General features: G+C 48.1%; 1 protein-coding gene across 7 annotated transcripts in view; it reads right to left on the bottom strand.

Moving 5' to 3' along the window:
* The window catches only part of FAXDC2 (fatty acid hydroxylase domain containing 2), a 23,778-nt gene extending 3,813 nt beyond the window's left edge, over positions 1–19,965 (bottom strand). The window contains exons 1-9 of one of the 7 annotated variants that reach the window (XM_077823600.1): positions 14,573–18,012; positions 14,144–14,224; positions 8,591–8,656; positions 7,143–7,190; positions 5,622–5,713; positions 5,397–5,500; positions 3,841–3,962; positions 1,196–1,401; positions 270–375 (exon numbers count right to left, since the gene is read on the bottom strand). In XM_077823600.1, coding sequence (XP_077679726.1) covers positions 270–375; positions 1,196–1,401; positions 3,841–3,962; positions 5,397–5,500; positions 5,622–5,713; positions 7,143–7,190 — 678 coding nt within the window. In that variant the 5' untranslated portion in view covers positions 8,591–8,656; positions 14,144–14,224; positions 14,573–18,012. Of the gene's footprint in view, positions 1–269; positions 376–1,195; positions 1,402–3,840; positions 3,963–5,396; positions 5,501–5,621; positions 5,714–7,142; positions 7,191–8,590; positions 8,657–8,829; positions 8,849–9,449; positions 9,483–10,102; positions 10,580–11,200; positions 11,492–14,143; positions 14,225–14,572; positions 18,013–19,794 lie in introns of those variants that run through there. The other 6 variants (XM_077823603.1, XM_077823601.1, XM_077823599.1 and 3 more) reach the window with 6 other exon arrangements.

The following is a 19,965-nucleotide window of genomic DNA, read 5'->3' as shown; positions in this document are numbered from 1 at the left end:
TTGTCTTGACAGTAGATTGACCCTGTTGTACCTGGCTCTACCCTAAGAGCTTGTAGTCCCAGTGCAAGGAGCCACAAGACACTTCTACTACAGCAGCTTTTTGGAGATGCCACAAATCCCAGCTTCATCTCCCAACAGGAAGAGTCTGAAGTGTAGCTACTCTCCTCCCTTCCCACAAATCCTCACCCAGTGGAAATGCAAAGCCCACAGCGACGGGTTGGGTTTACTTGATAGGCTGCTGGGCAGTGACCCCAAGAGGACCTGCTTACCAGGTGCTCGACCGGATGAGCATAGAGGGAGACTACACCAATGGGAGCGGTCCATTCATGGTGCTTCTTGTGTATGCGCTTGTACAGAAGCGGGTGATGAACAAGCCTGCATGGAGAGAACCAGAACAAAGTCTTCAAGTCCAGTCAACCGGGAGACCAATGTCACTCCGGGTGCATCCTCAGTACTTTTCTAATCTATAGGTTTTTAGAGCAGCCAAGTGAATTAAAGACCAGGGCTAGCCGTCAGGACTCGTGAGTCAAGGCAGAACCCGAAATAGAACCCAGGTGTCCTTGGGCAATTCACCCAGCCTGTGTATATTCCTGCAGTTGCTTTGTTTGCTGTTGAACTGCCTCTCTCTCTTTATGAGGTAGGTATTTTTTTTCTTTGATTTTACTCTGCATCTTTGTGTGTGTGTGTATGGAATAGTAGTGCTCAGGAGATCTGGAGAGTTGGGAGCTGGGTCCCATCGTGCCCGGCGCTGTACACGTGTATAGGAGGTCATGGTCCTTGACCAGGGAGTTCAGTCTTTTTGGTCTACATATACACAATACACTCTTTCTAGATTTTCTTTGGCTGGTGTATAGTTCTTCCTATAAGCAATAGTTACAGCCTCCTCCCTCCAACTCGACTGCTTTAGATTATAGCTTACTTATAAAATCAACTTGCCTTTTCCATCCCTCAGCCTGTGGGCTAGTCCATCTCAATCCTCTTACTTTCATAATCTCTGGTTAAACACGGCCCCCGGTAGTGTTACACCACCAAGAGCTCCCAAAGGAAAGGCTGGTGCCACTGACTGGCCAAGGTTAATGGAGGTGTTTTGCTGAGGGAACGGTCATAATTCAGGACAGAGCAGTTCACATTTGTTAGGGAGCTTAAAGGAGGAAGAAGCAGCTGCAGGACAGACTAGTTCTCTTGCCCAACTCACCGGTGTGAATAGTAGAAGAGAATTTCTTCCACCAGGGTAAAAATGGACAACTCCAGGAGGAACCAGTGAAAGGTGGGTAGTTCCTCACTGCAGGGCTGTCCCCGCCACTTCATGATGGGGAGCATGAGCATCATCATTGGGAGAGAGATGAAAACCTGATTAAACAGCACTGTGTGAACAGCCTGCCGCAGCTTCGCTGGATCCACCTGCAAGAGAGGAGACTCTGCTAATGCTAGCCATGGAGCCATGCAGCTCTGGGCTCTGGGGAGAGGGAACCTTTCCAGGACTCAGGCCTTGGATGTTGGTAAGTTAGTTTGTTTTGGGTTTTTTGGACCAAGTTTCACAAGTAGGCAAATAACCAAGAAACTGATCTCCCTAAAGTTCAGCGCCCTCATTCTTTGTGTCGTGGCAGCCGAGTGCCTGGCTCTGCTGTTGGCAAAGCACAGAACTGAAGGAGAGGGGCGAGAGGTAGGATTGACAAACACGCTTTCGGTACCCAGCAGCTGATCAGCCTTTGCTATCTAAGCAGGATACTTCCCTATGCCAGCCTGAGCAGCTCCAAGGCTGGAATTAAGTGAGCACATCTCTGGTGTTGATGGCTCAGCATGGCCACGCTGATGTAAGACACCACTATTATTTCAAGGCTTTGTCTTCACTGCAAAAAAGGTGGGTGTGTTATAGTGAGTCAGGGCTCTCTCTCTGTAAAGACATCTTTTGGCAGTGGCAGATACCGACTCTTGCCTCCAACCACAGCCCCCGGGGTGCATTGCTCCACCTTGCTTCAAGGAGGAGCAATAAAAAAAGCCAAGTGCCCTTCTCAGGGTTGATGGGTCCCCGACTGAATGGTCTCCCTCCAGCTTTCCCCATGACTTCCTGATCCTGCTTGCTCTCCCTGGACAAACAGCTGAATGGCTGTGGCTGCAATTTTCCTTTCTATAATCTTAATTAAAGACCTTAGTGTACAATTTGAGGTCATCTGCCAGGGCCAGGGGTCTGAGTCTGGTGTTACAGGAATATGTCTCAGCTCACCTGCACAAAAGCTGTAACATGCTTTAACCTGCAGCCCCACAGCTCTAGGAAAGGGGTAGAACCCTTCCCTGCATCTGGCGGTGATTTCTCTGACTTAGTTCCCCATGTCCTGTTGATCACTGTGGCCAGGGCTGTGTGCACAGTGCAGTTATGCAGCAGCGTGACTGTGAATTGCTTTAAAGTGCTACCTAACTACAGTCCAGCATTTGAAATGACATTGAAAGAACTCTTTAGCCCACACAGTTATGAAGAAACCTTCCAAATGTGATATGAATAGCAGCCAGCTGCTGTCTGCCTGAACCTGGCAGTGCCCCGAGGTATGAAACTTTTCCCATTTACCAAACTGGGGCGTTAACACTGAAGTCTGACAACATACGCTTATTAACCGCTGTTCAGTTTAGCAATCAACTCACGCTGACATAGGTGCTTGCCTTTTTTGCGTGTAGTGAAAAATACTGGGGCGTTGGGGCAACTGATTGCTTACTGTCAAAGGCAGGGGGAAAGGAGGAGTTAGTTAGCCATGGTCTACGCTTAATATCACAACTGCATAAGTTAGAGGTGTGTGTATGGGGGGAAACATACCCTAGCAATGTGGACAAAACCCCTAGTGTAGACATAGCTTCTGGTGCCTTCGCTCATGGCTTTCGGTGACCTAGTGCAGGCTGCCAACAGAGCTATGCTGCTGTGGGCTCTGTAGTGTAGACACAGGCTTAGGCTGTCTCTACTCTATGGAGACTATATGCTGGCGTAGCAACACCAGTATAGCCCCGTGGTGTCGCTGTAGCCTATACTGCTGGGAAGGAGTGTTTCTAATGGGGTAGGAACACAGCCTTGCCAAGAGACATTAGTTACATGGACAGAAGCATTCTGCTGTTACCCCAGCTATGTTGACAGTGGGGACTAGGTCACCATAGTGATGTCTGTCAGGGGCTGGGTTTTTCACACCCCTGACTGCAGCTATGTTGACTTAACTTCACACCCCTGAGTACTGTAGCTATGTGGCCCCAACCCCTGCTGTCCATGCAGCTAGGTTAATGGAAGAGTGCTTCTGTCTACCTAGGTACTGCTACTCAGGGAGGTGGATTACCTACATCAACCGGAAAACCCCTCCCGTCGCTGGAGGAAGCATATCTGCTACAGCTCATGCAGCCGTGCTTCTACCTGGCATCTCCCCTTGGCTAGCTTAGGAAGCCCCCTTTCCCCCAGCCCCAGCTAGCTTTTGTGGATCACAGACTAAGGTGCCTAACTCAGACTTGGGACATCGTAGTGAGTTTTCTCGGCACATAGCTAGTGTGACATCTAACTGCTTGGGGGACACTGAGGCCTAAAACATTTGCCCAAGGACATCTGTGCCAGGGCTGGGAACTGACCGCAGCTGGCCTGCATCCTAAGCCTTGCCCTAACCACAGAACGATCCGTCCCCTGTACATTTGCATGCCATGTAGAATTCTTGCCTTGATTCTATTCCGCCAGCCCCCAGTGTGGAAGAGCATGAGGTTTTGGGAGGGTGGGGTGAAGGAGACTGACAGCTCTGCCTCCCCCTATCCTCCCTTCTTCCTTTAAGAAAATGCAGGTGGTATTCGTCCAGCTCGGCAGGCACGGCGAGAAATACCTACAGGGTCGTTTTTGCCCAACTGAATTCGGTACCGGGTGATGAAATTGGGCTTTCCGGTCCCATCTGCCACCATCAGGAGTCCATTGAAGCACCAGTAAACAAGGCTTGGAACTAAGGCCGTGCCTGTGGTAGAAGGAGAGAGAGATGGCTTGTCAGGATTCCTTCCCCACTCTGAACTCTGGGGTACAGGTGTGGGGACCCGCATGAAGACCCCTTAAGTTTATTCTTACCAGCTTAGGTTAAAACCCAGATTCCTTTCTTGCCTTGGGATGGCTGCTGTCACCAAGTGATTTAACAAACCATCAGGGAAAGGACCACTTGGAGTCCTATTCCCCCCAAACCTACACCCCCTTTCCTGGGGAAGGTTTGAACATATATCCTCACCAATTGGTTACAAAGGGACTACAGACCCAAACCCTGGGTCTTAGAACAATGGAAAAATCAGTCAGGTTCTTAAAAAGAAGGATTTTATTTAAAGAGTAAAGGGTAAAAGAATCACCTCTGTAAACTTAGGCTGGTAGTTAACCTTCCAGAGTAGCAGAAAATTCAAAGAGCACAGAGGAACCCCCTCTAGCCTTAGTTTCAAAGTTACAACAAAACGGGGATAAAGCTCCTTCTAGCAAAGGGAAAATTCACAAGTTGAGAAAACAAAGATAAAGTAATATGCCTTGCCTGGCTGTTACTTACAAGTTTGAAATGAGAGACTTGTTCAGAAAGATTTGGAGAACATGGATTGATGTCCGGTCCCTCTTTGTCCCAAGAGCAAACGGGCCACACAAACAAAGAACCCAAAACAAAACCTCTCCCCACCCAGATTTGAAAGTGTCTTTTGTCCCCATTGGTTCCTTTGGTCAGGTGCCAATCAGGTTACTTGAGCTTCTTAACCCCTTACAGGTAAGGAAGAATTTAGGCTACCCCTATGGTTATGATACCGCTGAAAAAAGGGGAGCCTTTGTCCATCAGAAATGATTGATATTGCAGTGGTGCCTGGAGGACACGAACAGAGACCAGGGCCCTGGGGGGCTAGGCACTGTCCAGAAATGAGTGTCTCCGGGCATAAGGTTTTCAGAGCAAAGACACAGCTCCTGAATGGGATAAAAGGGTAGAGTGGGGATGAGATTAGAAGAATACAGGCCTGCGCTAGGGACAAGGCACCTTGCCCCCTACCACCAAGTCGTTATCGCCAGGCTGTCGACACTGCAGCCAGGTTTCCTCCTGTCGTAATACGGGTGCCACCCAGCTAGAATATTACTAAGGTCTCTAGCTTTACAATAAAGCCAGTTCTATCCTTTTGGTAATAACTACTCCACTGAGACCTGGGGTGTAATTTCACTTTAGCCTAATGAGGGAGGTGGGAACCTTACGTCGGTCCTGGATGGTTTGGCAGTTACAAATACTTGCAGTGGAAAGGGTGGTCCCAAAATGTTAGCTGGACCCTGACCATTGGGGAGGCATGGCATGGATTTGGCGGCAATGCACGCCATTGGTACACAGAGCTCTGGGAGAGCTGGAATCTGGCTTTCCTGCAGCCGAGCTTTGGCATTCAAAACAACTCACCTAGAAGGAAAATTGCCCACTGGTTTCCTCCAAGCAGGTGGAGAACTTTCTCCCATTGTGCCTGCCAGAAATTGCCCGAAGCCCCCCAGAACTTCTGCAAGTGCCTGGGGAGAAGGGCCCAAGAATTACACGCAGCGTTTAGCTTTTCATTGCAAAAATTACATGTGTCTTATCTCCCCACCCACTGAAATGTTGCTTCTCAAGCTATCAGGTGAGTGGTCTTACCAGGTGACAGAGTTCCTGAAGGCAGCAAACAGCAGCAGGCCAGTGCCCAGTATGAAGCCAGTTATCTTCATAGAGTCCCAGAGCTTCCCCGCCTGAGAGCAGGAAACAGAAGTGATTACACCTATGTCATGGAGTAGCCTGTGTTTTAAATCACTGGAGATCAAGGGATGATCCAGTCCTAGGATCCCTTGTTTTCTGTCACCAGCACTCTACAGAAGTGAGTGGAGCCAAGTTGTTACCCACCCTGTCCACAGATACTAGGTGGGTCAGGATGAGACTTTCTGAATATATGTTACAGTCTGTATCTGTATAGTAAAAGAAATACATGTTTAAACTGGATCCAGATAGCAATCAGTCTGTGACTTCCTCCCTTCTCTTGTGTAACAGGTCATTATGATGAACAGATAAAATAGCTCAAAACAGCAAAAAGAAAAGGAGAACTTGTGGCACCTTAGAGACTAACAAATTTATCTGAGCATAAGCTTTTGTGAGCTATGGCCCACTTCATTCATTGGGCTTGCATAATTAAATAACATTAGTTTCCCTACTCATCTGGTCCTGTGGCATTGCTAAGAGACAGGCAACAACAAGAGAAGTTTAATCCCTTACAACAGGATCAATGCAGATATGTGGTGTAAGGTAACAACCCCGAGTCCCCCTTCCTCAGCAGCCTTCAGTGCAATGCGCCTGGCTGTCGCTCCAACAGAAATAGACAACATCAGCCTCTCTAATGCTCCTGTTCCAGGATGCTTAGGAAATGATTATCTGGAACTGGATAGAATTTAGGTCATTTGCACTGAAGACTCCCAAGTGAAGTGGTGTTAGCCCTTTTTGGTCCAAGGGGCTAGTCAAAGTTTGAAGCCTTGTAGGTGGTTGCGGCTGGGAGTAGAAATTGATGATTGCACCTGGTATTTTCTTTGACACAATCTTGTTTATTTGCTCGGAACAACACCCCCTGTAATAACTGTTCAGTTTAGAGCTGAGGCATAGAAAGTGTGTGATTTGCCCAGGTTATACTGCAAGCCCGGGACTGATCCACAAACGTAACCTTTCGTGTATAACTCCTAGTCCTGGACTTCAGTCACAGAGATTCAGCAATTTGTGTATCCCTGAGGTTCCTTCCAACCCTGATATTCTATATCTGTATTAAGATGCCCTTTGACTAGAAAGGGCCTTGTTTAATGGCTGTCCCTTTCTCACACATACCAAAGGAGACATCAATTAAATTTAACAGAACCACTCCACAGTACGAGCGTAGAGCGGCGTCAGCTACGGAATCTATGAAGCTGCCGTTGTGGGAAAGATTCCTTTGTTCATCTAATCCATCTCCGTGCCAGGTTATTCCTTCCTCTAAGTTCTCTAGTGCTTTGCTCTGTCCAGGGGTAAGTGACAGAAGCCACAGGGCATCTGCCAGGGCAGAGACTATTCACTTAGCATCACCAAGAGCCAATCAGGAAGCTCCCTGGCACTTGGCCACCATATAACATTTCAGTTGAGACAACAACAGCTTTGAGTCTTTACCTGCTTCTGCCGTGAGCCCCCCGTGGAACGTGCAGCATCTCCCTTCATCTAAAATAATAAATGATGCGAGTGAGTGAATGGGGAGCTGAAAAGAAAAAGGGGAGGGGGAGGAAAAGAGGATGGGAAAGCAGCCTCCAAGGAAGTTTTCACATGTTAGGATACAGCTGTCTCCCGGTGGCCTGACTGGTCTGGAATGTGCTGTGTTCAATAGCTGTCCCAGGCCTTCGGGACAAAACAATCTGGTACAGCAGAGTAAGTCAGGGGGGCGAGGGATTAAAATGATAGATCACCCTGTGCCCTTACATTACAGCCCCTAAGGACATGTGCACCAAACACTGGTAACATGATAAGGGAGATTTTCTCCTTTAGGTCACTGCTTCAGATCCAGCCCAGGGGGCAATGACTGAAAATCGTTACTATCTGCTGGCTCTTCAAATACAAGCTGGGCAGGTGTCAGCATCATAACCAGCCTGGCCTATGGCTCTAACCAGCCCCCTTGCTGACAGGCTCAGCAGAGAGGCCAAGGATTGAATCGAGAGAGAGAGCCTGAACTACCTTGCACTCCTAGAGGTCAGGTGCTAGCGGGAGGAACCTTGTACTTTCGGTGCACGTGCAGTGTCTACAGCAGGGCTAAGCTGGGGAGTTTTCATTTCCTAGATGGCCAACCTTTCCCAGCAACAAATTTGCTTAACAAAATAGTCCTTACGATTAATCTCACCTCAGCTTCACTGAATCTTCTTCAATGTTCAAATAAAAGACAATATAACACCCGGTACATAGATGCCATGAGCCAGATTCTGCCCTTGGTTAAACCCTGGCCACCCCAGGGATATTAATGGGATTGCATGGCTGGAACAAAGGGCAGAATTTGAGCTCCTTGTGCTTTTAGAACTAAAGCAATGTAGCCAAGAAAAAGGCCTTATTTTTTACTAGGTCTTCTGGTGTACCCTGCATTCTTTACTGTGGTAGAACCCCACTGCAGCCAAGTCCATGGGAGTTTTGCTGGACCTGCAAGATTAGGGTCTGAGTGCACAGTAAACTCTCTAAACTGCATTCTCCAGAATACCAACAGAAGCCACTAACAAAGAAAGAACAGCATAGCTTTGTCTGTTTATGAGGCAAGAACAGCCAGTGCATCAGTAAAAGATGCAACGCCAGGGTTAGTCTGCGTTCAGGGCCCAGCTGAAGTCACTGGTTTAGTACAGAGGGTTCTGTAGAGCTCCTCAGCTCAGTGCTGTTGTTCCTGGATCTGGCCATCCAAGGCCCATTAGCATAAGCTGGAGAAATGCCCACACCCCCGAGATCCGCAAGGAGAGCTCTTAAGAGGGGAGTTCAACTGGAATGGTCTGTGACACGCTGACTCCTTTATGGTAGGAGCAAACAGGCTATATTACACAGAGCACAAAGTGCTGACAAAATAAATAATTCAGAAGGTAATGGTGCATTACCTTTATGATGCTAATATTCCCTCTGGTGGGAGCTGCTTTTGTAGAGTTTCCTGGCAAAGGACCACACTGCCAACAAGCACAAAAATCAACCCGTCAGCTTGGAGACAACATTTCTGTTTTGAAATTGTAAAACTTTGATGCCCTTTTTTTTTGCGCCCCCTTAAAGCTTGTTAGTGTTTCAGCTCTGAAGGTTTATAGTCCAAAATCAGACCCACTTCTCTGTCTGGGGTGTTATTTACCGACAGGTTAAAAAGGGAAGGTCTGATTCTCAGAGCTCCTGCACGCCCGCAGCTCCTAATGACTTCAGCGGCAGCTACAGTTACTCAGCAGCACTGAAATCCGGCCCTAAACGACTTGCCCAGTGACTGTGGTGGGGGTGGGACGAGAATCCAGCAATTCTACCTCTCCGCCTCTTAGCTGGAGCACAAGGGCATGAGCTAGCTGTGCTCAGTGTAACCGTGGGGAACCAGCCTTTTCTAAACTCAGAATTGCAAATGGATTGAGCTAGCTCTGACCCGCTGACCCAAAAGAGCTATTGAAAGCTGCATCATAAGAGGAAGCTGTTTAGATTTTACACTAGTGTCTTCATCCCGTTTGCTAGCCTCTTCCTCCTGAATTCAAACTCCCCACTCCCTCCTGGGCCATGGGACGCTATTCTTTCCAATCTGTAAAATCTTCGACATGCTGTTTGTTTCCAACCTGGCAGCCTAGTTTGCTAGCTAGGGCTCTTCTGAAAAAAGGAAATGACTTTTGATTCTAATGGTTCTGATCAACACACTAAATGGTTGGTATTTCAAACTACCAAGCAGAAGGAAAAACTTTTTCATTAGGAGGGTGGTGAAACACTGGAATGCGTTACCTAGGGAGGTGGTGGAATCTCCTTCCTTAGAAGTTTTTAAGGTCAGGCTTGACAAAGCCCTGGCTGGGATGATTTAGTTGGGGAGCGGTCCTGCTTTGAGCAGGGGGTTGTACTAGATGACCTCCTGAGGTCCCTTCCAATCCTGATATCCTATGATTCTATGATCCTGCTGTCTTGAGAATAACAAGTGTAAATATCTTTGTCGCACGATCAAATTATCTTATTTTGCAAAACGCCTTTTGCCCTCTGTAATGTACTTATCAAGCCACGTTGTGCTGTTATGCACCATCCAAATACAACCCCATTATCTCTGTGATGTTATCTATCTGTACAGCTGCACGCACTGGCCTTAGTGAAACAGCTTGTACAATAAATAGCTTATGCTTAAAAAGCAATTTCTTTCTGACACTTCACTTCATCTCAATGCTGTTCATACAGGAAAATGGTCAAAACCCAAACCCTTTCGAAATGGATGCTCCATGAAGAACATATTAACTGAAACCGTTTTACTAGGACAGTATAGTATTAGCCCAATGGCCTTTTGTGACTGAGTAAAGTCTTTCCTGAGGATTGCTCAGATGCTACAGGGATGGGCAATGTTATAAGGTCCTAGATAGCTAGGTGTATAAAAGGGAGAGCCTCACTGCTCTGACCTGACGCACAACAGCCTGCTTGGTAGCTGGTGCTTGAGAACATGTCTTCTATATTGATCCAGTGGCTCAAATGCCCTCGAAACTGTGTCTCCAACAAGTCGGAAGGCCAGGAAGATTGCAAGTTGGCTTTGAGTCCTTAAGAGGAGGCAGCAGGATTGCCCAACATCATTTCATCTCTTGAGCTTTGGGGGAACTGTTAAAAGAACCACTGGTATGCCTCACGGCCGGGTCCCCTCCTGCCCTGTAATCAAAGTGCAGCATTCCTCTTTGACTTAAGGGTACTGCGAGATCCAGTATTACATTTAAAGGCAAAAGCCAAATTTAGCGAGATCCTGTTCTGCTCCAGCACCACACAACACAGTATTTTTGCTGAGATGGCCCAGGACGCACCTACTAAACAGTGACATATGCCACTGAGCTGGGGCTATTCCACTAAACAGAGAAATAATGACACCACCGGCCGCTGAATTTGCACTAGCATATAAACCAGGCAGTAGTCAATCAAACAAACATTAGCCCTCTCAACGGGCTGCAGTCATAGCAGAGTCTGACTTGAAATGAGACGCCAGAACTGCCGCTGGTTTATTTTTTTAAATCCGCCTTTTAAAGTAATTTTTACAAAGCGTTTGAGACTGTTATTAAAACCAAGCCAATCCCAGCCAGCAGCACAAGTCCTCAACACCTGAAGTAAAATACTGGCACAGCCAGGGCTGAAATTCAGCTACAGCTGTCTGGAGCAGAGCTCCAGTAAATATGTTCAAACATGCAGAGCAGAAGCCATCATGTCCCCTCCGCATGGGGCTAAAGCTCAAGACCCGCTCCCTGCAGCAGATGCCGCCAGCCCCACCATCCTGCCATGGGGCAGAAGCCCTGAGCTCCCGCCCACACAGGCTTTTAGGCAGAGCATGCAGGGGGAGGCCCTCTGGGAAATATACTATGAGAATTTAAACCACAGGCATGTCTAATGATCACATGTCAAACTTAAAAAAAAACAGTCTATAAAACGTTCAATAATCTGAATAATTATTCCTGCAAAGTGGGTCTGGATTTCTACAACAGCCATTTATGGACCAACAAGTCCATATTCACAGAATTTACCATTCCAGCCATTGAAAGAGGCCCATGCATCCAATTTATGTATTAAAGGTGATACTATGGTGTGATTCTTTGCAGGCACATGGACACCCAGGAGAATTTCCTGGCCTGGAATTGCAGCAGGTCTTTTGGCAGCAGAATGACGTGCTTGGCTTTGCCTTCTAGTCTGTGCTTTAGATTCTCATACTGCACCACCTCTGGGGCATCTGAGCACCTGCTTGCCCACAGCAGCCCCTTAAGTCTCTGCTCACAACCATTTTGGAACACATCTCGCTTCCACTCCTCTTGCACTGGCTGTGGAAGGAAGCAAACAAAGAGAGAAAAGTGGGTCCCTCTCAATGGGGCGGGGGAATGAGAAGGGACAGCCACGCCCCCAAATGATAGTCCTCTAAGGGTCAGCCAGACTCAGATTTGCAGTTCAAGGGCCCAGCCCTGATCAGCAGCTTAACTTCATTTTGCAAGACCTTGCAAAGAACACCACAGAAGGCAAAGGGCAGCTGCTATTAGTCAGCTGAGCTCAGCAGATACTGCAACACTGGTTAGCCAAATCCAAACCCACTGCAGTGAAACCCACAGTAAACTGAAGCCAAGACTTAAATACACTGCACATTTCCTGAGCTCAACAGAGTGCACGAGACAGCTCCTAGCCCCTCCAGAGCTGGCTAGCTTTCTTCTCACGCCATACACACAGTTTTGGTCCAGTCTTCATACGCCACTGGCTGGCACTGCCATAGCAAAAAGCATCTCCGGGGGGCGGGGGCGCTTCCATGAGACACTCTTTAGTTGAAAGCAAATTCCCGTGTTCGTGATAAGTGTTAGCAAGGAGACGGTTGTGGAAGTGACAGCAGCTGCGCCAGAGGGAAATTCTTTAGTAAATTTCCCCAGTGCAGATATTGTCAGAGGCAGGTACCAATGTCCCCACGCCAGCCTCGCATATCACAGCTCCTCCCACCTGCTCTCGGGGGCTAGACTCAGGTGAGACCCAAGACAAGAAATAAGTAGGCCAGGAAGTAACTCCATGAGATTCATTAGGCAGGACATTCCTAGCTCCTAAGTCCCATGAGGCTGGATTTGCAACACCAATACAAAAGTGAGTGCACATCAGGTTGGCGAGACAGCGGGACCAGTCTGTTTGGGTGGAAAGCGAAGCAGAGAGGCATCGGGTCTAGCAAAACAGGATCAGCTCTTCTCATCTCTGTGTGCAACTTACTTCCATCGGATGGCAGGGTAGGTGGGTTGGGGACAGAGAAGTCAGTGCTTGGAGGGGCTGGAGGAGCTAGTGTGCATACGGCATCAGTTATGGGCAACGGGGCATGTGTTCTTCACTAAGCATATCCTGCCCCGCCAGCTGCATCTGAGCCTCATTCCCTCCCGGGCACAGCCCCCTGAGTCATGTCTGCGCAGCATAAGGAAAAAGCTGGGGACTGGGCTCGCAGAGCTGCAGCCACTCCTGCAGCTGGAGGCGGCCATGGCAAAGAAGAGGGGGTGGGGGTCCCATCCCTCTTTTGGGCTATCAGGCAGACATGCAGGTGCCAGCCCCGGGAAAGGGCAGCTCCCAGGGAGCCCAAGACAGAATGGATCATCCTTATTTCATTTAGCAGAAGCTTTGCAGAGCCCAGGTGGCAGTGCACCAAGGGCGGCCTGGGAACTGCCTTGATGTGGAAAGGCGCTCCTGGAAAGTCAACGCTGTGCATTTAATACTCTTACATGCTGGGCTAAAGGATCAGACTCCCCTCCCAGCCAGTGACACCGATGGCTCAGCCAGGGAGACCAGATGTCTCTATCCAGCAGAACTGGCTCTCTTAACCCAATAGCCAACTCTCCAGTTGTTGAGGCTCCCTCCCATCGGCAGGGCACGCGCTGCTGCTCTCCCCAGGACACCCTTCAGGAGTGGATTCTTGGCATTCCCATCTCCAGATTCAAACCAGCTTGTGCCTTTTCTCCCATCATACCCACCCATATTCACAACAGCACTGCCCCTAACTGCAGACTATGTTACTCTTGCCTAGTCTCTGGGCATAGACCCAACACTGAAATCACGCCAGGCAAAAAGAGATGCCCATCTGGCTCTGGATGTCTGGTCACCCCAACTGCAATGCCAAGTTCTGGTGTACAGGGAGTAGCCCTCAACCACTGATTAATTCAGGCAGACACTCATGACAGCTGGACTCAGCCCCTTATCTTCGCAGACAGTTGGCTTTTCTTCCCTGTACATCTGTCAAACCATCTTGAACACAGTGACCTATGCTCAGCCCTAGAGAGAGTCCATGTCTTTCCCAGCAAGGACGATCTCTGGTATGTATTTATGTGGTGGTTTGAGGGCCTCCATCAGGTGGGTGTTGTGATGCATCAGCTTGTTCCCCAGCTTGCCCTTCATGTACCCCATGATCTCAGCGAGCTGGGCAGTCAGGGTATAGCTCTGCAGACAAGCTGCAAGATTGTCCATCACAGATATCCCTGATTCCATCCAGAAGATCACAAGGAAATACTAGATGATGTTCTTCACACAGTGCATCTGGATCACACTCCCCCTGGCACTTAGCCTTGCTGTGCTAGCTCTAAAATTGCTGCTTCCTGTTGGGGTTGCCAGCTGGCGCCAGAGTGATGCTCACTTCCCCAGGTGGGGAAGAGCTGGGCAACCAGGAAGCTGTGGCAGGCCAGACACAGGCTCAGTGACACCGGCCAGCCAAACTTTTAAAAGCTATAGCATCAGTGACGCTTTTTCAAAAACTTATTTTATCAGTTTGATCCCCGCCCCTCCACCCCAACTTACTGTTACCAACCTAGGTTCCAACCTGAGGTCGAACAGCTGCCCTCTTCTAATTACACTGAGCCTGCAATTCAGCCCTCTTTGCAGACACCAACTGGAGACCCAGCTGCTGCTGGCAGGTGCAGGAGCTGAATAATTGGGCATGTCTGTGGCAATGGATTCACTCCGTAACACACCTCCTTTCCCTTAGCCCTCCTCTCCTGATCCCTCTGGCATCAACACAGGCTGAGAGTCAGCTGCTGGAACAACAATCTCACCTGCGAAAAAATGATGACTATCTGTGACACCACAGGATGCAGCTATACACTGGCCACCTTGGGGAACCACATACCTTAAAAGGTGCTTAGTAGACACCCTCTCTCTAAGGGTAGACACAGAGCTAGCTAACGTGCTTCTGGTGCTGCTATGTGCCAGGCACTGTCCAAACAGAACGACAGACACAGTCCCCACTCTGAAAAGCCTAAAATATTTTTTTTTAAATAAATGCATTCATAGAACTAACAACTGGCTGTAAGTCTCTTAATGGAGTTGCCATCCCTAGAGTGTCCATCAAGTACCTCTAAACCACTGTGCCCCAAGGTGCTGGTTGCTCCCTCTTTGCTCACCTCCTGCTGGCTGCAGCCTAGAAGGGGGCCCTGGGTCGCTGGCCAGAGTCCAATCCACAACTCAGTTCTCTCTGCCCTTCACCACTGCTGTCGGTCCCTTTATCACATCCTCAGGCAAAGGAAGAGGGAGGTGTGTCTATAAGTGAGCAGCTGATTGTCTCCTCCCAGGCACGTCATGTGAAGCCAGCATTAGGTCATTACTGGTGCTGGCAACTGTTACACCCTTTTGGTCAGAAAGTTTAAAGAGAAAGAGAGAAACAGTGTGTGTGTATGACCGAAAGAGAGAGAGAGAAAGACTGTATGTGTGTGATTGAGAGCAGCACATTCTTCAAGGAGTTTATTTTTGCTATAAAAGTAATTTAGCAACATCATTAAAAATCTTTTCACTTTTGTTTTCATTAGTTACACATAAATAAGTTTGCAGATTATGCATATTGCCCTCACCCAGTGCCCAAAGCACAAATATTTAAAACCAGTGCAATTCAAGAGGTCAAAAGTGTATTTATTGGGACCAGGGAGAATTATTGGGCAACGCTGCTTAAGTCCTTGGCCCTCTGTCTTGGCCCCCAAGTCTGACTTGTAGGGCAGGGATGGCATCCCTAGCCTCTGTTTGCCAGAAGCTGGGAATGAGTGACAAGGATGGATCAGTTAATGATTACCTGTTCTGTTCATTCCCTCTGGGGCACCTGGCATTGGCCACTGTCAGAAGACAGGACACTGGGCTAGATGGACCTTTGGTCTGACCCAGTATGGCTGTTTTTATGTTCTTATGACTGTTCGCTCACATTGCATAAGTGGGACTAGAAAACAATGACTTAAAAGGGTTATATTATGATATCAGTCTTATCTATGTAGAACAGATTAAATTGGCATTCCCTCGTTCTTAACAATAGTATTTACACATAGTGAAGTCTGTAGTGTACATGAGAGCACTGGGTACTGCAGGTCTGGTAAGAAGTCACTTGTGGCAGCCCTCACTTTTAGTATGCAGGTGTGGTCCCAGAAAATGCGACTTATTCCAGTAGATAGTGTGGCAGCTGATCCAAGCTCTAGGAGAGGTGCTGTTATCCATCACCACTTTCTGGCTTTATTATATGAGGAAGAAACAGACACACCACAACACACGTCCACTTAGCCCTGCCAGGTCTGCAAGGAAGTAAACAGCATCTCGGTTAATGATGGCTAGAGCTCAGAGAGATCCACAAGTATGAGAATCACAAATGTCCCATAGTCTGTGGCTAATACCTGGTACTCATAACCGCACAGAACTTTTCACCAAGCCATGTTCGGGGGGGGTGAGGGGGGGCATGACACCTCTTCAAACTCCATTCCCCCTAGAGGGCCACTTGGTACCTCAGTCACTTGCTGTGACTTTATTTCAGCGCTAAACTGCTGTAACATTTCAAAAACATTTTCAACTGACTGACACTAACTTCTCCATGGTGGGACAGGGCTCTTTCCTTTTTGTTGTTTTCTGTAGCCTCGTAGACTCAAGGAGAAGTGATGCTGCATTTCACAAGCAGAAGCACAGCACAGAGAATGGAAATACACAGCCTGAGTGAGAACAGAGTCGCTGAGCTGAGCTTCATTATGACTGGTTCTTGTAGTGGGATGGTTATCCTGCATGCATGAAAAAGTAGGTGAAAGGCCATTGGAATCTCACCAAATTCCAGACTCTGGTGTTTTCCTTTAACTGTCACTTAAAGAAGAAATTGTTTTTGAATGAATCACTCTCCCAACAGAGGACTGGATCGTACAGGGGGTTGGTAATGGGCTAGATAAAGACTTTTCACTTTCTAAGTTGCTAGTTTGAATCCAATCCAGGCTGACAATAACCAAAAGCATCTCCTATTTCTTAGCTATTCAGTGTCCCATCTGAAATTAGTTTGGTTCCCAGTGGACAGGTATCCAAATCACAAAAAACTGCCATTGCTACTGACAAACTTTGGACCCATGTAGGAAACTATTTGCATGAAAAGATTGGCTGTTTTATGTCCTTGCAATGGTTTCATACAGCCATACATACACTCAGTACTGCTTGTGACGGTTCTGTTTTGGCAGGGCCAATTCCTGCGGGAATTCTTTGCTATTGCGTACGCACAGAATTCATGTGCCCTGCAGATTTTTTTTCTCTGCAGAAAATACATTCTACTGGAGAGGTGCTGCAATTATGCCTTTCACCCACCAGGGATTGCTGTGGTGCCAGAACACAGAAGGCAGCCAGCTCACAGGCCAGAGCAGCCAACCATGGATAGGGAGGACAGTGTGTTCTTCACAGCACCTTGCCCATGGGGCCAGGGGAGGAGGCACAGGATATGGGGTGTGGGGGGGAATAGACAGAACAGGGCACACAGGGCTGCTGGGAGGGGGTCACATAGACTGGGGTTCAAAAGAGCTAGTGGGGGGACACACTGGGATGATGGCTGAATGGGAGTGGGGATGCAGTGCCACTTGGGGACTGGGGGGTGGCTAAGTAGGGGTGTAGGGACACATGGGGACGGGGGGATACAGGGACACATGGGGACAGGGGCAGATGTCTCAGATTGAATGGGAGAGGCTAGGAGTCAGCCAGGGTCTGCATGGGAGAGGCTCTCCAACTCCCTAACAATCCCCCCACCCCAAAAAAAACCTGTGCCAGACTTCTGCCACCCACACCCAGGCTCCTTCCCAGCAATTACTTCCCTCTCCCTCAGTACCCCTGACTCCCCCAAGCCTTTGCACGGCTTCTGAGGGGTGAAGGATATAAAGTTATGTATTGTAGTTCAAATGAATTATTACTCAAAGTTCTGTATTAATATGTCTAATAAGGAATCTATTTGTCAAAAAACATTTTCTGAATCTTTTTTTTTTTGGTCTGTATTGTTACAGACATACTTGCTGACAGGTATTTTGAAATAAATTACCAAAATAATTGAAACTGGTGTGATCATACTATGTTATTTTGACAAATAAAATATACAGAATTTTAAAATATCATGTGCAGAATTCTTACTTTTCTGACACAGAATTCCCCCAGGAGTACATAGTGCATGTAATGTATAACTCATGCAATTCAAAGGCTATATGCTGCAGCTGAGAAAGCAAAAAGGGAACGAAAAACAACTAATCTGGAAGATAAGGTTTGAATCCCTAACAACCTCAAAGATCAAGTTCAATAAACACTGAGTTAGAAAAACTCCATTTCTTTGCAAGAGATAGACACCATGAGAATATGGTGACATGGAAGAGGTCGCTTGCTGGAAGGGGATAGTTAAATAAATTACTTTCATAATGCTTGAAGAGATATCTGTATGAAGGGGTCAACGTTAGGACTGGGATATTGAAATAAAACTGACATGAAAGGAAACAAATTCCAGAAACTTGTCCAAGTAACAGAGTAGCAGCTGTGTTAGTCTGTATCCGCAAAAAGAAAAGGAGGACTTGTGGCACCTTAGAGACTAACAAATTTATTTGAGCATAAGCTTTCGTGAGCTACAGCTCACAGTGTAGTTCACAAAAGCTTATGCTCAAATAAATTTGTTAGTCTTTAAGGTGCCACAAGTCCTCCTTTTCTTTTTGTCCAAGTAAGGCACTGATCGGAGATTCAGTGGGAGAAAAGAAGCCACCTAACCCTGAACTGTGGGAAGAGAACAGCAACTGCTGTCATGTTTTGTAACAACTGTGGGACCCATCGATCCTGTCATTCAAGGGCCTCTGCTCCTTCAGTAAAGCCAGACGCAGAGAGGCAGGTATCTGCTTTGGAGACAGACTCAAGCGTAATCCAGTTTAGAGCAGCAAAACCAGAGGCAAAATGGAGAGCACAGTCCTCTCAGACAGGAATTATGCTTTGGCAGCTGGATCTGGAGGGGACTTTTGTCTGCTGCTCACCTGTTTCATGAGAACAAGATCAGAGGCCTAAACTGTATAAAGGAGTTAATCAGAGATTCACGGGGGTGTTTGTTCTGAGTTAAAAACTTGTGACCACAGAAAATCCCCGTGGCAAGTTTTGAAAGACGGATCACCTGTGAGAGCCCTTACAGGTGCTCTCTGGTAAGCTGCTTATGTGTGTATATTCTTATTTCAGTATGTTTTCAGCATGATACTTTTCACCTTAGGAATAAATGTACTTCCTTAGAGGAACATCTACATGGACGTTTTGGCATAAGCCCAGGTGAGCTGACCTTGGCTCTTGAGACTCGCTACCCATGAGGGTTTTTTCCTGTACAGACATCCCCTGGCTTGCTTAGGAATTGAGTGTAGACAGGGAACTGCGCAGCCTGGACACCTGTCAGGACGGAGAGCGACGCGGGTCTGTGCCCAAGAGAGGTGATGGCTGCGAGCTGGGAGCATAGCGTGGATACCCTCATGTGCTGCCATTGCCCCAAGGGCCCCAGCTAACATCCAGAGGAAGGGGAGAACTGGGTCCTGTCACCCCCAGAGCCCCAGCTGGGAGCTAACAATGTTGAGAGTCTTTAAGAAAGGGATAGATAAGACAGAAAATATCATATTGCCTCTATATAAATCCATGGTACACCCATACCTTGAATACCGTGTGCAAATGTGGCACCTCATCTCAAAAAAGATATACTAGAATTGGAAAAGGGCAACAAAAATGATGAGGGGTATGGAATGGCTTCCGTATGAGGAGAAACTAATAAGACTGGGACTTTTCAGCTTGGAGAAGAGATGATTCAGGGGGATATGACAGAGGTCTATAAAATCACAACCTGTGTAGAGAAAGTAAATAAGGAAGCCTTATTTACTCCTCATAACATAAGAACTAGGGGGTCACTAAATGAAATTAATAGGCAGCAGGTTTAAAACAAAGAAAAGGAAGTATTTATTCACACAGTGCACAGTCAACCTGTGGAACTCCTTGCCAGAGGATGTTGTGAAGGCCAAGACTACAACAGGGCTCAAAAAAGAACTAGATAAGTTCATGGAGGACAAGTCCATCCGTGGCTGTTAGCCAGGCTGAGCAGGGAGGGTGTCCCTAGACTCTGTCTGCCAGAAGCTGGGACTGGGCGACAGGGGACGGATCGCTGGGTGATGCCCTGCTCTGTTCCTTCTCTCTGGGGCTCCTGGCACTGGCCTCTGTCGGCAGACAGGACACTGGGCTCGATGGCCCCTTGGTGTGACCCCACAGGGCTGTTCCTATGTTCTTCACAGGGCATGGGGTCCCCAGGACCCCGGCTGGAAGCTGCGGGGAGTGGGCCCTGTGGCCCCCCCAGGGGTCCACCTACCTGGGATCCGGCCCCCTAGCCTCCCTCCAGGCCGGGCCGCCCACTCGCTGTGGCGACGGCAGCAGCGCGCGTCCCCCAAGCGTTTGGCTGTAGGCGCCACCCTGCTCTGCTCTGCCCCACCCCGAGCGCTGAGCAGGAGCCCGGAGCCACTGAGGAAAGCAACGACCGGAA

Source organism: Eretmochelys imbricata, chromosome 8, assembly GCF_965152235.1.
Source record: "Eretmochelys imbricata isolate rEreImb1 chromosome 8, rEreImb1.hap1, whole genome shotgun sequence".
NCBI classification, from domain to species: domain Eukaryota; kingdom Metazoa; phylum Chordata; order Testudines; family Cheloniidae; genus Eretmochelys; species Eretmochelys imbricata.
The sequence above is the reverse complement of the archived record's forward strand: the minus strand, read 5'-3'. Positions and strand labels throughout refer to the sequence as shown.